The sequence below is a fragment of the Balaenoptera borealis genome (assembly GCF_965194805.1).
Source record: "Balaenoptera borealis genome assembly, chromosome: 11".
In the NCBI taxonomy this organism is placed as follows: Eukaryota; Metazoa; Chordata; class Mammalia; order Artiodactyla; family Balaenopteridae; genus Balaenoptera; species Balaenoptera borealis.
In genome coordinates, this window is record NC_138868.1 from 73,706,576 (window position 1) to 73,723,914 (window position 17,339).

At 37.8% G+C, this 17,339-nt stretch overlaps 1 protein-coding gene across 11 annotated transcripts in view; it reads right to left on the reverse strand.

Moving 5' to 3' along the window:
* The window catches only part of MTMR2 (myotubularin related protein 2), a gene marked incomplete at its 5' end in the record, with an annotated part of 107,549 nt that overhangs the window by 75,571 nt on the left and 14,639 nt on the right, over positions 1-17,339 (reverse strand). Inside the window, one exon of one of the 11 annotated variants that reach the window (XM_082339929.1) lies at positions 7,814-7,833. The exons of the other annotated variants lie outside the window; for them this stretch is intronic. Within the exon in view, the coding sequence (XP_082196055.1) occupies positions 7,814-7,833 (20 nt within the window). Of the gene's footprint in view, positions 1-7,813; positions 7,834-17,339 lie in introns of those variants that run through there. 11 annotated transcript variants of the gene reach the window in all.

The following is a 17,339-nucleotide window of genomic DNA, read 5'->3' on the forward strand; positions in this document are numbered from 1 at the left end:
TCATCCCTCAACTCCTCCATTTGTCATTATTATCCTTCATGCTTTACTGCTCTCTCTATCCCCCTTCACTTCCTTCCCCATCCAACCTGGAATACACAGTATCATTTTATACTCTCTCTTGCCAAACACTCAGTATCCTTATATCCTTATCCACTGACCACCACTTCCCTAACTAATCCCTAAATTCAGATCAATATATTGAATAACTATCTACCTTCTCCTGCGCTAATGGAATAAATCTTCACATTGGGGCCATTTAAAACTTATGGTTAGAAAATATTAGCTAGGCCCTGGGCAGTGCTCAGCAACACTCCCACTTACCAAGTGATTTTTCTAAACCATCACTATCTTTTCCCCAAGCCAATCACATCCAATCAATCCAAAGTCCTGTAGAGTCTACCTCCCTATCATCTCTTGAATGCATCCTTTTTTCTATCCTAATTTTTACTGTCTTAGCTCGACACCTCTTCCCTCAACTACTCATCCAATATATCATCTCAAACTAATACCAAAGTGACCTTTCAAAGACAGATCTGATCCTATCATTCCTCTGCTTAAAACTTGTTTTTAAATTGAGATATAATAGACATATAACATTATATTAGTTTCAGGTGTACAGCATAATGATTCCGTGTTTGTATATATTGTGAAATAATCACAGTTAAGTCTTGTTAACATCCATCACCATAAATATTTACAATTTTTCTTCTGATGATAACTTTTAAGATCAACTCTCTTAGCAACTCTCAACTATACAATACAGTATTATTAACTATAGTCACCATGCTGTACATCACATCCCCATGACTTTATTTCATAACCAGAAGTACTCTGACCACCTTCACATTTCACCCATTCCCTCCTACCCTAATCCCCTGCCTCTGGCAACCACCAATCTGTTCTATGTGAGTTCGGTTTTTGTTTTTCAGATTCCACATATAAGTGAGGTCATACAGTATCTGTCTATCTCTGACTTATTTCACTTAGCATAACACCCTCAAGATCCACCCATGTTGTTGCAAATGACAAGCTTTCCCTCTTTTTAGCTAAATAATATCCCGTTTTGTGTGTGTGTGTGTGTGTAGCACATTTTCTTTATCAATTCATCCGTCAGTGGACCCTTAGGTTGCTTCCATATTTTGGTTATTGTAAATAATGCTGCAATGAACATGAGGGTGCACATATCTTTTTCAGTTAGTGTTTTTGTTTTTCTCAGATAAATATCCAGAAGTCGAATTGCTGGATCATACAGTAGTTCCATTTTTAATTTTTTGAGGAACCTCCATCCTGTTTCCCATAGCGACTGTACCACTTTATATGCTGACCAACAGTCTACCAGGGCTCCCTTTTCTCCACATCCTCACCAACACTTGTGATGTTTTGTCTTTTTGATAAGAGCCATTCTAACAGGTGTGAGGTGATATCTCATTGTGGTTTTAACTTGCATTCCCTGCTTAAATCTTCAGTGATTACTCACTGCCAACAGAATCGAGCCCAAACTCCTTAGCACAACACTTGAAGTCTTCCATGATCTGGCCTTTGTTCTACACATCTAGCTGGAGCTCTTATTCATCTGAACCCATTGGGAATGGCTTGCAGCTTCTCTAAGTTCTTTAGCTATTTCATGCATCTGCACCTTTGCTAACCTTGCTTAACCCTGCTGTCTTTGCCTCTAATGTCCTTCATACACTTCCAAGCCCTCTTTGACCATCCATCTTGTAAACATGACTACTTCTTCCTTCACTGTACACTGTACATATTTCTATCATAATACCTGTAACACTGTATTGTATTTACTCATCTACGAGCTCCTCTTCTCAGACACTTTGTTATTGTTTACTATTCCAAGATCCTTTACCACAGATCGTTTCCCTATCTTGCTCGCAATAAAATATGTAAAGCGTCTAAAAAAATGTAGCACCACGTGTAAGTATCGATATTAGCTGTAATTATTTATGACAAATGAGTGTTATTACACAGAAATTACCCCACCCCAAGTAAGATTAGCTGCAGAAATTTAAAAATTATAATAGCAAAGTTGCTGTTTCACCTCTCATTAATACTACTTTCAGCTGTGACATATTACAAGTCAGAATACAAATGTCCCCTAGTGACTGCACCCACAGATTTACTGGGGGAGCGGAGGGGACAGCAAGAACTACAATTAAAGACCTGGTATTCACAAAATAAGGAATTATGTCTTTTGGACAACATTATGTTAGAAGTATTAGAAAAATGATTATTTTTCCCACTATAAGGGCATGTGTGTTGGCACTGTGGACGCAATTTAAAAATGAAGTCTGTCGTTGCCATGAACTGAATGGTGCCCCCCCCAAATTCTTACACTGAAGCTCACTCTGAGCCCCAAAGTGATTATAATTGGTGACAGTGCTTTTAGGAGATACTTAAAGTTAAATGAAGTCATAAGGGTGGGGTATAAGTTAACATCAATAGGATTAGTGGCCTTATAAGAAGAGGAAGAGAGAAAGCCTATCATTGCCCCCATCCCTACCTGACTCTGCAAGCACACAGCAGGAAAGACCATGTAAGAAGACAGCCACCTGCAAGCCAGTCAAAGAGAGTCCTCACTGCGAACTGAATCGGCCAGCACCTTGATCCCAGACTTCCCAGCCTCTAAAACTGTGAGAAATAAATTTCTGTTGTTTAAGCCACAAGTCTATAGTATTGCTTTGTATGCAAGCCTGAGCTGACTAATACAGTCATAGAGAATAAAAGTCATCAAAGGAGTTTCTCTTGGATATACTGATAGAAGTGAAAGATTTCCAATTTGAAATTGATAATATAAAATAAATTTTTTTTTATACAAAAAAAAGCTCAAAAGTTCTGAAAAGTACTAAAAAGGACATGGCAGTCCTACCAAAAGAGACCTAATTATGTCATCAGAAATAACCTTTCTCCGGGAAAAATATGAGTAAAAATTAATGTTTACGTTGCCTATTATGTTTTCCACAGAACTACCTTGCCCAAAACTGTTCACCCCAACTTGATAGACACTCCAACTGTATGAAGTCATTTCCATCAAGAAACAGTTTATATTTTCTTTTCTTCTTCCCTTCCTTTCTTTCTCACTGAATACGGTTTTTATTTCCCATTTTCATGTCTCACTCTAGCTCAATACACTTTTGCTGAAAAAAGCTGGAATCAGCTCATAACTGGATTCCCTCAGGGATGTTAGTCGCATCACTTTGTAATATATAATATTCAAATCTACAAGAATAATGTCCTTCAAGCATCACTCCAACAATCCTGTAGCACTTGTATTCATTATGATGAAAGTGCGTCTACTGGTACCCAACTGCCTCCAAATCAAATTAAATATCGTAATAGCTTTCAGAGTGCCAAGGCTCTCCAACATAGCTAGCTACTTCTAGCTCAAGTTTACATTTCACTCCAGCCAGACAAACCTGTTCCTTGCCACTGGTCATGAGAATCAGACTCTTCTCTGTTTCCGCTCTGAATAGCTTTTAATTTAGTCTCCAAACTGTCTTCTCTTCTGACCAACTCTGGTTTTTAACCACCTCAAACTTATCTTGAAGGTGCATTTTCCACAATAAACCAGTCCTAAGTTATTCTTAGTGATTCCTTTCAATAAGTCTAGTCATTCCAACACCTTTGCATTTGTATTCAGTTATGTTTACACTGATGTACTATGTTTATACTGATTCATCTTTGTCCATATTGATTCACTGTATAATGCACATATACCTTTAAAAAATTTTTAACAATTACCAAACCCTGACTATGTACAAAATACTAGATTACAGAACAGCCTCTGCCCTTGAGATTTCAGCCCGATAAGAGGCATTATACCACATAAGCATATCAATAATACCATGAGAGGTACAAACAAGGAGAAAAAACTCAAAGGAAATGGTAATAATTTGAGGATTAGAGAAAAGAAGAAATACATTAAGTTGAACCATCTGAAATTGCTGTTTTGTAGGTAAAATGGTCAAATATCAACTATTCCACATGGCTCGATGTGGTCAAATGCAGGAGAAAGAAATTCAGCTGGGCCTTTAAGGAAGGACTGCAAGGCACAGATCAAGGCTTTGCAAATCACAAGCACCCCCTCCCACCTCCCCCAACACACACACACACACACACACACACACACACAGAAATTTGTAAAAAGAGTTTTGGAAAGTATAGGGCGTATTTTGTGAATAATAAGTCACTGACTCAAACAAAATAGATAAAAGGCCTGGTACCAGAACACTGAGAATCCTAAATGCCAGGCTTAAAAACCTTGCTAGGAAAAGGCAAGGGGTTCACAATGAGAAACCACTCCACACCCTCTAGGGTGGCTAAAATCAAAAAGACAATAACAAGCGTTAGCAAAATTGTGGAGAAACTGGAACCCTCATACATTGCTGATGGGAATGTTAGATGGTATAGCCACTTTGGAAATCAGTCTGGCAGTTCCTTAAAAGGTGAAATGGAGTTACCAAATGACATAGCAATTCCACTCCTAAACATATATCCAGGACAAATGAAAACATGCCTACTTAAAAAACTACACAAATGCACACGGATGTTCACAGCAGCATTATTCACAATAGCCAAACAGTTAAAATGCGCCATGCCATCCCCCTCCTTGAAATCCTTCCATGGCTCCCCACTGCTCTTACTTACCTTAACCTCAAGTAGCTACATGATCTGCCCCTGCCTCCTTCTCCAGCCTCCTCTTGTACATCTCTCTCTCTCCTTGCTCTTCTGTCCAACCACAGTGGCCTTCTTTGAGATCCTTAAATAAGCTGGCACCTCTGCAGGGAGCCTAGTTCTGCAAAACTCCCTGACTAGTTCCTCTAAGACTACAAACTTTAAGAAGGAAGAACTGTCAATTTTGCTCGCCATTCTATTCCTAAGACCTAGCATGGTACCTGGTATAGAACAGGCACTCAAGAAATACTGCTCAAACTAATTAATGAGTGAAAAAATGAGAATGATCAAAAGATTGAATTATTCTAATCAAATTCATCAGAGGCCATGACTAGAACATAAGACAAGATGAAAAAGAAATGTGGCAAAGGGGGGCTGGGGGGGGTATAGAACAAGGCAGGGGAAGATAAACAGAAAGGTTCATTTTCCTTCTGGAGTTCCTGTGCATATGTTACTTTATATACCATATATAGTACTCCATTTCCATTGAAAAATTTCTTAGGACATTGGAGCAAATATTTTGTTAAGGAGGCTATGTCTTAAGTGAACGACAAATAATCCTTAAACAACTGGTGGGAATTGTTTTTTGACTGTTATTTCCACTGGAATGATTAAAGAAAAAGTTGGGAATTAAGAAACAAGGATACTTAACAGCAGTATCCATGGCCAAGTGAGTTAATCCCCACTCCCCATTACAGTTTCATTATCTGTGAAAGGTACCGATTAGACTATTTTAATGGTTAGCTTTTTGATGGTCAGATACCTCTTGGAAAAATCTCATGAAAGCTAGTCCCTGTATTGTTTACAATGTCAGGGACTTTAAGGTTAAGAACCGTGGCCTAGATTATTCCTTTTAGTTCTAACATAGTCCAGAGCTTTAGAAATGAGTATTCTGCCTTTTGAAATATTCACACAATATCTAGATAAATACTGAAAAATTAAACTGATTGTCCAAAAGGTATACGTGTATGTAAGTGTATATATATGTATGTTTTTTCTAATTAGGTAATCACAGTCTTGAATATGAAGTTAAGACTCATAAACTAAATAGAAATATTCCAATATTGTATTTCATACAACAGAGTCAAAAGGAAACTAAATCCAATAGCTATACTTATTTCAGGAACTCTGGGCTATCACTGTGTAAATTCAACGCCCCTGATTATAGATAAATAGAAACGATACCCTATCAAGAAATATAAACCACAATTTCTTTAAATATTTTCATTGGTTTTATATTAAATGATTTTATCAGAAGCTATATCTATCTTTTAAAATACACTTGAAAAATATTCTAATTTAGCTAAGTAATGATTCTTTTTCCCTTTTTTTCTTTTTTTTTTTTTTTTTTTTTTTAACTAACTACAGAAGTCTCCCCCATAATGTCATTTCAAGTACAATGGAAAGACCTTCACTGTCTGCCTCCCTGGCCCTACCATACATTATCAACAGCTTCCACCATTAGGGTTTCTGAGCTTAATGATTCTATTTCAAACGTCATACATTTCAAAACATACCTGTAATAATTAGGGGGAGATACCTCCTTAAAAATATACATACGGTTGGCTCAATAACTCTTCTAAATAAATAATTTAATCAGAATGAACTGGAACACAAGAATATAAACTCAGTGACTCAGGAACATCACCCTTGCCAATGCCCAACATGGTTATGTTACAAGGCTTCTTATTCTGTGATTCGTACACTTAATCTAACCTTGTGGCCTCAGGACACTGGAACTTGTTATTAGCTTCAGTGGCCTGACTCACTGGACTGCCTCTCCTCTGCCAAGGTGAAAAACAAAAACGCATGACTTGGAGTAATCTTGGCACTTGCGTTTCTGACAGCACACTCATTTTTCTTTCAAACACCGCATGTGGTTTTCCTTCACAAGTCTCTTTCCAAATCTGAAGGCCATATTCCATTTCTTAAGAGTTTAGCTACCTTCTACATTACAGCAAATGGTCTATCCTCAATGGTTCCATTTTCTTAGTACCCACTCGTTCCCTAATTCCTTCCCATCTGGCTTCTGCCTCTATCAAGCCCCTAAAATGGCTCCTTCCTATAGTTGCTAATGACCTGATTATTTTTTTAAAAAAGGTCTTTTCTCAGTTCTGATACTATAAATTCAGCTCTCTTCACTAGCATATTCTTTTGGTTATCCCATATCTCAGTTTAATTTCATCAATACTCTTGAGCATCTACTATATGCAAGACACTACTGTTCTAGGAACTACTAAAGATACAGAGATAAATAACATAGGGTTGCTGCCCCTAGTGAGCTTTCACTCCAATGTACTTAATACAAGTACAGAAAAATCACAACACAATATAGAATATGAAAAATGAATGAAATAAAGAACTTAGGGGTTTGGAAATTGGAATGCTCATATACAGCTTTAACTTTGGGGCTTGACAAAGGTTTTAAGAAAGAGTCAGCATTTGAAGTTAGACTATAGAAGAGGTTCAACACCTTCTCAACAATTTCACTAAGCAAAAGAACAATATGAAAAAGAGAAAAGAAAAAGAAAGAATTAGGAAATTCAGGGCATATTAAAGCTATTATAAGAGGCAGACCACTTTGGTTGAAGGGTGGGATACTTGTAAGGTTCAATCAGAGATATGCCAGAAAAGGTAAGTTTTGATTAGCCTGTACAAGTTCTAAAAAATAAGTTGATATCTAGATATTTAGTTCTGAAAGCAGTGAGAAGCCACTGAAAGCTTCTGTGCTTTCGGAAGATCATTTTAACAATAGGTCAAAGAATGGATGACAACAGCAGGAAAATCTGTTCGAAAACTATTAGGAGACCTCCTCAAGTCAGAGGTACTGAGGACCTAAACTAGCAGAAAAACGAAATAGGACTGGATGCAAGGCACACTGGAGACAGAATCAATAGAACTTGGCAACTGACTTGACATGATGAGAGCAGGAGAGAAAAGGGTCAAAATATGAACCCAAGTACTGCTGACTGAGAGACCAGTGTGCCAAATTAGAGAGCAAGAAAAGTAGGTAGTTTGGGGAGCTAATGAGTTTCATCTTGGAATTTTTAAGACTGAGGTGGCGTCAAGGCATCCACAGGGAAACGTACGCACCCCATGCAGCAGTAGGCCAAAGGATTTTATATTTTACCTGGTCATGCATTTGTTCATCCATTCATTCAGGCAATTTTGATTTACTGCTTACACTGTGTTGGATGAGTGCACCGTGAAGATACATGCGATACGGTAACATTAGATGGGCTCCCAAATTAAATCTTCATGGGAGAGGCTGACTCCTATTCAACTATCTATGAAACTGACTGTGATAAATGCTATAAGAGTGGTTTAAAAAATACTATAGAGTAGAAGAGCAAAGGACTGAGTGCGACTGGGAAAGGTTGAGGCAGACCTGAAAAATGTGTCATTTTGTTATGGACAATGGCCTGTTAATAGGATTTGAAGGTAGAGGGGAAAAGTAAAAACATTCCATACAGAGAACAGCAGAAGTAAATAGATTACTTGGGGAAACCTATGTGACTGGGCTTTGTGGATCATGGCAGGGGTGGAGGCAAGAAAGGCTGAGCTATGTTCTATGAAGAAACCATAGAAATTGTGGTTCTATGAAGGATACCATAATAAGAGTTCAGATTCTATTCTGTAGGCAATGGGAAGCCATCAAACATTTCTGAGCATGTGTTACATAATCAGTTCTATGTGCAGAGAGAGATTCTGCTGGCATGATGGAGCACCAACTGGGGGAAAACCTCTAGAGGAAGTCAGATTAGTTAACAGGCTATTGAACGAAATCATTAATAGACATTTGGAACAGGCCGCACAATGACAAAGACAGGAAATACAGAAGAAAGAGCAAATTTGAATGGGGTATGTGAAAATGTGCAGTAGATTTTGATGTTGTTGAACTTGAAGCTCTTACAAAGTACCCAAGTGTTCATTAAGTAAGTGGAAGTACAAAACTTTTCCAGTTTTGAAGTTCTTTGGAGAGATTACAGTTAGGTGACAGCTAAATCCATGAAACTGAATCATGTAGCCCAGGGACAGGATGTATAAAGCAATAAGAGATTTGAGATTTAGTGAACAGAACTACAGTCATTTTCACAGAATACAGACTGGAGGTAGAAGTCCAGAAAAAAATGGTCAGAGAGATGAAAGAAACAAGAGAAAAAGTTTAGTGAAAGCCAAAAAGAGTGTTTTAAATTGGTAGTTCATAGTACATAATAATACTACAAAGAGGTCAAGGAAAGTAAGAGAAAAATCCAATGGAATTATTAATAAGATATGTAAAATAAATTACTATGTCAACAAGATCTGTATGTTTTAGAAACAATAATCTAATAGGAATGAAAAATTGAGGTAATAAGGCATATTGTCTCTCTCTCAGTAAATGTAACTGTATCCAAACCCACTCTTTCTTCCTATCTTAGATGATAACACATCCCTTCTCAGGTTCAAGGCAAGTCCCTCCTCCTGCGTTCTTCATCCTGCCCCATCCAGTCATCCTCAGGAGAGGAGAGTGAGCGTGTGTGTGTCTGTGTGTGTGTGTGTGTGTGTGTGCATGCGTACACATGCATAGACTTTATACAACACTGGATATTCAGTAGAAACTCAACACTGATTTGCTGAATCTATGTCAGGTTCATTAATAACTCTACCCTCTACTGCTCTCTGGATGTCATGTGACTTCAGGAAGTTTCTCTAGTTCTTGCCCTCCTTAACTTCTCTGCAATATCTGACACTCCTGGCACTGCCTCCCTATTGGGATTCTTTTCCTCTCTAAATTTCCGCTGTCATTAAAATTTACTGGCTTCCTCCAGGTTCTTTTCTTCCAGTTGCCCCCTAAATATAGATTCTCTTGAAAGTTCTGACCTTGGCTCTGTTCTCTGTCCTCAGTCTCTCTCTGAAATATCATGGATTCCCACAGCTTCAGTTATCACCTCCGTGCCAACGATTTTCAAACATCTTTAGTCTTCTCAGTCCCACATTTACAAATACTACTAGTACTATCTGGCCCCACCCTCTCTCTCTCCAGTCCTATTTCTCACTCTGATCCTGTCTGGCTACTGCCCACACCTTACAATGACACTAAGCTGCACAGTAAGCAACCACAGTTATACCAAATAATAGTTTTTAATTGTTCCTTTCAAATGCAAGTATAGGCACCAGTTAGCCAACTATTCTGTTAATTAGCCAGTTAATTAAAGAATATTGTAACTTGCAAGGACCTCCAAGATTTTAGTGAAACGCCCCTCATTTACAGATAAAATACAGCCCAGAGAAGTGAAGTGAATGATTTGAAATACGATACCGAATAAGTGGCAGAGCCAGATACATCAGGTCCCATTTTGACTAAATCACACTGCTTCTGATACGGAGTACAGAACCAAAAGGACAAATACCCTCAGGGTGTTTACTATCTAACTAGGGACATGAAACAAATGCACACACGCACGCACAAACACACACACCAATATTTCTATCACATAAGCTCACTGTATGAAGATGAAGTTCAGCTGAGACCAATCAAGGAATGCTCCCTGGAGAAGATAAAGCTGAACTGGATTTAGAAGTGGGTTAAGAATAAAACAACCAGAAAGCAGTTTCTTTGGGTTTCTTTCCCATAATTTTTTTTTACGTTTCTGGACAATAAACACAAGGAACATATTCAATATGAGAAGACTGGATTGTTCATTAAATCTCCCATTTAGAATTCAGTATGAAAAGGATGTGATAATAAAAACAAAAATAAAAAATAAAATATACATATATAATGAGGTGAAAAAAAAAAAAGAATTCAGTATAAATCCAAGTCATATTGTAGGATCTTGAAAGTAAATGAAAGCTCCAGTGACAATCTACTATTATCTCAGAATGTTACTGTTCCCTGACTCATCTACTTTACTGTTTAAGACTGCTTCATCTCCTTTTACTCCACTACTCAGCAGCCATGTGGCTGTGGGCCGGATGCTCTACCTCACTAAGTCTCAGTTTCTTTATGTGTAAAATGGAAATGATAAACTCTACCTCATATAATTGATCACTCATTCAGCTCCTTGTGTTCCAAATAAGACCACCCACTCCCCCCAGCCCCCAGCCCCCATCAGTAGGAGTTATGAAAGGACATCAGAAATCCAAGTGCTCTGGAAGAGTAAGACTGTGTGCCTCCATCTCTCCATAGCCTCCCCAACGTCACTGGCAAGTGAAGAGTAGATCCCAGAACTGTGAGTGATCTCTACAGGACCTCACCCTTCCCTCCCCCTCAGTACTCAGTCTCCCTACATTCCATCATCCCATCTTAAAAACTGTAAGGACTAACTTCACTATACCCTTTATCTCTGTTTACAACAGTTCCCACAAAAAGTCAGAACCACCAGACTAATGCCCTCCTCTCATCTCATCTTCCATTCACTCCCCCCACAACTCCTGTGCTTCTGAATTTCCAGGTCAATCATCAGCAAAATATCCTCTCCCTTAAATGGTCTCTTTACCTTTTACTCTAACTAAAGCCTGGTTTTTCCCCCTGAGAACACTGCTCTCCCTACAGCCCTTTCAAATGGAAAAATAAGCCCTCTTATTTTCTCACCAATATCTCTCTCCCACAGCTGGGCCTGGAAATTAGGCCTTATTCTCCATTGCCACTTTCAGACTATTCTTCCTCTCCATGTCTAAAAACCCCAATCATTCAATCTTATGTCATCAGGCTACACTACCTTCTACCCTTCCCTGCTGAGGTCAACGACCAGTCTCTAACTCACTCTCCCTCACTCCTTGAAGAATTAGCTTCAGGCTCACCCTGACTCTTTCTAATATCAACACAATTGCCATAATTCTTATTGATTTCAATATCCATATAAATGAATATTCCAACACCCTGGCCTCTCAGTGCCTTACCTCCTCTCCACCAATGATCTTGTCCTCCACTCTACCTCAGATCAGGATCACACCCTAAAACACTGGCATTCCCAATTAACTGACCTCCATAATTTAAATTTCAAACGTTCTACTACCAGCTCATCTCTCTAGGACCCTAGCCAACATCTTTTAATTGTTCAATTCCACCAAGGCCTCCACTGTTCCTACTGTCTTTCACTGTCTCTATTTCATGACCTTATTTCTCTTTCCCCAACTTATTAAATTCTATAGCCTGTAATTACAATCATCTCTGGTCCTTGCTTGCTTCATGGTACTTACCTGGCAACATCCAAATACTAGTTAAGCCAACTCTCTGCCTACTCCAGATCTGTACCCATACAGTTGGATTAGTGTAGAGAAAAACACACAACCATACGGCCTGGACTCACTTTGAATACATGATCACTCACCTCAACCAAGCCCTTAATACTGCCCAGCAAACACACTACATTTCCCTAATCCATATGTTCTCCCATTCTTCCAGACAACTATTTCATATGGTCTTTTCTTTCCTCATCCTCTACCATCCTCTCCGTCTTGAATTTAGTAGGTGATCTAGATTCCCATTTCACTGAAAAATATAGAAGTAATCAAAAGAGATCTTTCACAGGCTCCCTCAACTACAACCTCTTTGCATCAGTGCATATGTACTCTGCCTTCCTTTCTCTTACTGTAGGGAAAGCTCCATACTTCTATCTAAAGCTCCTCCACTGAACTATCTCCCCTCATCTTCACAAGAAAATCTCTCCAGCAATTCTTCCCTCTGGTTCCTGTATCATAAAAATTTTCCTCTCTTCTCAATCATTCCAGTCAGCATAGAAGCATGTTATTATTTCTCTTAACTTACCCTCCAGATACCACTTCGCTTCTCTGAGCTTCCTTACAGCAAAACTCCTTGAAACAGATGTCTACTCACTGCTTCCAATTCCTCACTTCTCATTCTCTCGGAACCCACTTCCAACGGGCCAACAAAAATGCTTTTGTCAGGCCATCAAGAACCTCCACTTTGCTAAACTCAATTGTCAATACTTAGTCCTCATCTATAAGCAGCATTTGACATAGCTGATCCTTCCTTCTTGAAATACTTTCTATCCTTGGCTTCCAAAACACTGTACTCTTATGGCTACCTCACGAGCCCTTCTTCCTTTCAGGTCTCCTGTAGTGATTCCTTCTCACTTCTGAACCTCCTAACACTGGAATACCCCTAAACTCCCAGTCTTTGAAACTCTTATCTTCTCTATGTACACCTCCCCTCCTTAATAATCTCATCCAGTCTCACAACTTTAACATCTCTAAATTGATGAACCCAAATGTATAGCATTATCCCACACTTTTCTCTTGAATTCCAGATTCCAATAACTTATTTATGTAACACCTCCAGGTGAACAATATGCCCCAAACCAAATTCCTGCTCTTCTTCCTGAAACCAGCTCTAACATCTTAGTAAATGTTAATTCTATCCTTCTATACTTTCTTGAGCCAAAAACTCTGGAGACAACTTTGACTCTTCTGCTACACTACATGTTCAATCCATCAGGAAATCCTATTGGCTGCACCCTCAAAACATGTCCAGTATCCAATCACTTCTCGTTCTTCTTTGGCTACTACCATCATCTCCCTCCTGGATGATTCCAATTCCCTAAAAAACAGTCTCCCTGCTTCTGCATCCTAGTCTGTTCTTAATACAGCAGCCACAGTGATCCTTCTGAAACATCTGACGTAGTCACTCCTCTGCAAAAAACCTTCCACTACCTTCCCATCGCATTCAAAACAAAAGCCAAAATCCTTAATACGGCCCAAAAGGCTTTCACATCTGCCCCCACCCTTACCTCCCTGACCTCATCTTCTACTATTCCCCCCCTGCTCCTTTGCACTATAACAACACAGGAGCCCTTGCTGTTCCTCAAACACACCAGGCAAGCTCCCACTTCAAGTCCTTCATATCTTCCATTACCTCTATCTGTAACTCTCTTCTCCTAAATATTCCGTTTCTTCCTTTACTTTCTTCAGCTTTTTTGCTCAGATGTTGCCTACTTAGTGAGACCTTCCCTGGCCATTCTATTTAAAATTGCAAACAACTCCAGACCCACCCACTCATTCTCTATTCATCCTCCCTGCTTTATTTTTCCCAAAACACTCATTGCTATCTGACATACTTTTTGTTTTACTTATTTATTTTCTGTTTCCTCCATTTAGTTAATACTTGCTGAGCACTTACTTACCACATGCCAGGAACAGTTCACATACTGATAAAGATTAAATAAAATAATGCATGCAAAGAGCTTAGCACACTACCTGACAGAAACACCTTAACAATGTAAAATACTATTTTTATCTAATGGAGGCTGGAATGGGATGCCGCCTACTGTCATCAGAGAACACCAGTTTAACAGAATGAGGTTAAACACAGGGCTGGAGAATTAAAACAAATGAAACTCTAACAATTTTATCCTTAAAGAAGCAAGGAGCTAAATTATCCATAATCAGATAGTCTCTGCCAGAGAAAATGTAATACAATTTATTTAAAACATAACAAGAAAGCAAAAATAACTTCTGGAAAAGGAAATTTCATATTTCCCCTCTAGCAACCAGTTCCAATTATTAAATCACTGTTGGAAACATAAGATCCTTTCTGCTTTCAACACAAATGCTGTGTACTATGTCATTTCATGACCAAAAAGGGATGTATACCATTAAGCGTTTAATAGTGGATTATTATAAGTAACCATACTGCAAAGCACCTTCACAATATGAAGCATGGGACACTTTGGAGGATGCTAACACATAAACTATTCTCTCACCCCAACTAGGACATGTAAGTTTAAGCTACAAGAAGAGAAAGGAAAATTAGGTCTTGTAAATCATGGAAAGTCATTTAGCCTCTCAGAGCCTCAATTTCATACTGCAAAGTAGGAATGAAAATACTGATACTTGTTCTTATCTCACTGGATAGGTCTAAAATAATGTGAAAATGCTATCTAAGCATTAAGATTCTTTTATATATAAACACCACTACTAAGGGGGGGCGGGGAGGGACCAGCATCCAACAACTGATAATGTACTAAAATATGGAAAATGAAGTTACTGTTAAAATGTTTAAGATACACATGGGGCTATCTAAGAAACAAGGCATCTTCTCAGGAAGACTTTCCACATTAACACCATTCCTTCTGGATGACTCCTTGGATATATACCCCCCTCATCACCTTCATCATTGGGTCACAGCTATTTCTTACAGTTCTTTGCTCATGTTTTCAAGCAAGCTTACGTTTTCTAGTTAGGTAAAATGTACAAAATAAATGCTTATGTACCAAGAAAACTTCCCAAATAAAAATCAGAGCTCCTTGGAGATTAGCATTTAGGACATATCCATTACATTTAAAATGACAGCAATAAAATAGTAAGCCAGACCTATTTACACTAAAATAATTTAAAGGAATAACTGACTTATAGGAAAAGACATTAAATAAAGAAATATTTGAGATGATCAAATCTATCATGACCAACAGTAAAAGACTCGTGGAAAAGTCACCAGATGTCCAAAAAAAAAAAAAAAAAAATCACATCATCTTATTTTTGACAAAAGCCAAATTGGATAGAATTTGGGCACGCAAATGAAAAGATGACATAGAGAGTCACAGGTTCATGGTCCAAATACTTTTTTTTTAATGACCATTAGTTTCATAACAGTTTCACAGAGTGATTTCAAAGAGTCAAGATGAAAAGAATTGTGGTGTTACTATTCAAATTAAATTATAACCATTCCATGGTATCTGCTTTAATCACAAAATGTCACCTGCCCTCAATGACAAAAAGGATTTTTCCAAATGTATGCTTAAATGAGAAATACAACTATGGTTCCAAACTAAGCAATCATTCTCCACTATCCATATTCCATTTAATTGACAGGCTACCAAAAGGGTCATTTCCTATACCCAATGCCTCTTTTCTTTGATGAGAGTGATCTCCAAAATGGAACAGGAAGTGTTGAGGAAGTGAGGGCTTTGTGAATGATGACATTCAAGTCATAAGGAAGACTTGAGGGGTGGAGCTGCTACACAAGATGGTCTCAAAGTTCAAATCTAAGGTTCTATGATTCAGAGCATAAAAATCCTAGAGAGATAAAATTCTAGGATTACAAATGAAGAGTTATGGTTCTAACTATTGGAAATATTTGCTAAACTGGATTTTACCATTTTTAATATCCCTTTCAGCTCTTGATAGTCATAATGCCCCCAACTCTCCCCTCTTATACACACACATGCGTACATACATAGAAATAAACTATTGTCCCATATGAAAATGTGATTCAAAGACTTCTCCGTCAACATTATTTCTTACGTATACTGCATAAATTTTCCCCATAAAAAGGCCGTCACACAGCAGCAACATCGTGAAATTTTATTCATTTTCAATTAGTGTGGGCACTTTTCTGCCCAAACCTTTTATCAGAATTGTTATTAAGAAATAGTATTGAATTATAATCATTCTGTTCCTATAAATCCTTCAATGGAGGTACAAAAAAACCACTGACAAGGTTCAAATACCTAAGCCATAAATAAATACAACATTCCCTGGCCTTGGATAACCTGCAAGTTATTAATAAGGTTCAGAATAATGGAGAGGTAAGTGTACTTCGGAACAAAAACAATCATAATACCTCAAGGGTAGGCCAAACAATTTCTGCCCTCAAAAGCAGTAATGTCTGTACTTAGAAAACTGTGCTATGTCAAAAAAAAAGTATAAATAAAACACATTTTAGAAATTAATAAAGTTGTTATAGAGAGAATATGTTCTCAAAAGCTACAAAACTGATAAAAATGTAACCAGCACTGTGGAATACTCTTGTTACTAATACTAATTATTCTTTATACTTATTCATATGTAGACTGCTTTTCTCAGGAGGCTCAAAATACCTCAGAATAAAACTGTGTTATATTCTAAATTCTGATTCATTGTATAATCCTTTGGAAGACCAGTTAAAGATTATATGAACATGCAAACAATTTACATTCTCACATGTGCTTATCCAAATTTGCAGAGCCATGGCCATTGTAAATGGGAAACCATTCTCAGTAGAACTCCCCTCTTTAACCTACTTCTTATTCTACCCTAAACTATATCTTCTCTCTGTTCCTAATTTAAAGGAATCAAGTCAATATTATTTAAATGTTAACTTCTGGCTCCACAAAACAACCAAATGAACATACACACATACCTAGGAAAGAACAGAACTTAGCTTTATAGTGACTCAAGAGAGGCATAATACAGGACAGCACTAGTCATACTATTTTTCAATAGTCCTGCCACTATCTCAGCCAGAGTGATGCAGTTTTCTTTCCACCACAAGATCAAAACAGAAATCCCATCATCTGACTCTTAGTCATTCCCACACATTTACTGGTCTGCTGTTATTGCAACAGAATATCTTTTTCCCTTGCTACACTATTCCTAAGAGCAATGTTCCACCCTTTTGGTCTCAGAAGTTCTACTATTTCAAAGTGCAGCATTTAGGCGAACAGAGTTATACAAACTAATTATTGGTAGGAAGATAGAAATTACTCTTTATACGCTTTTCAAAATATATAGTATTAAATAAGGTACTCTCTACTTTTCAATTTTTTTGTTTGTTTCAGTTAGATTTTTTTTTTTAAGTTATACTTATTCCTGAGAATTAATCAGGCTAAAAACTTGCTAATTATGACAATTATGTCTAAACAAATGAATTTTGGTACCTACCACAAAAGTAT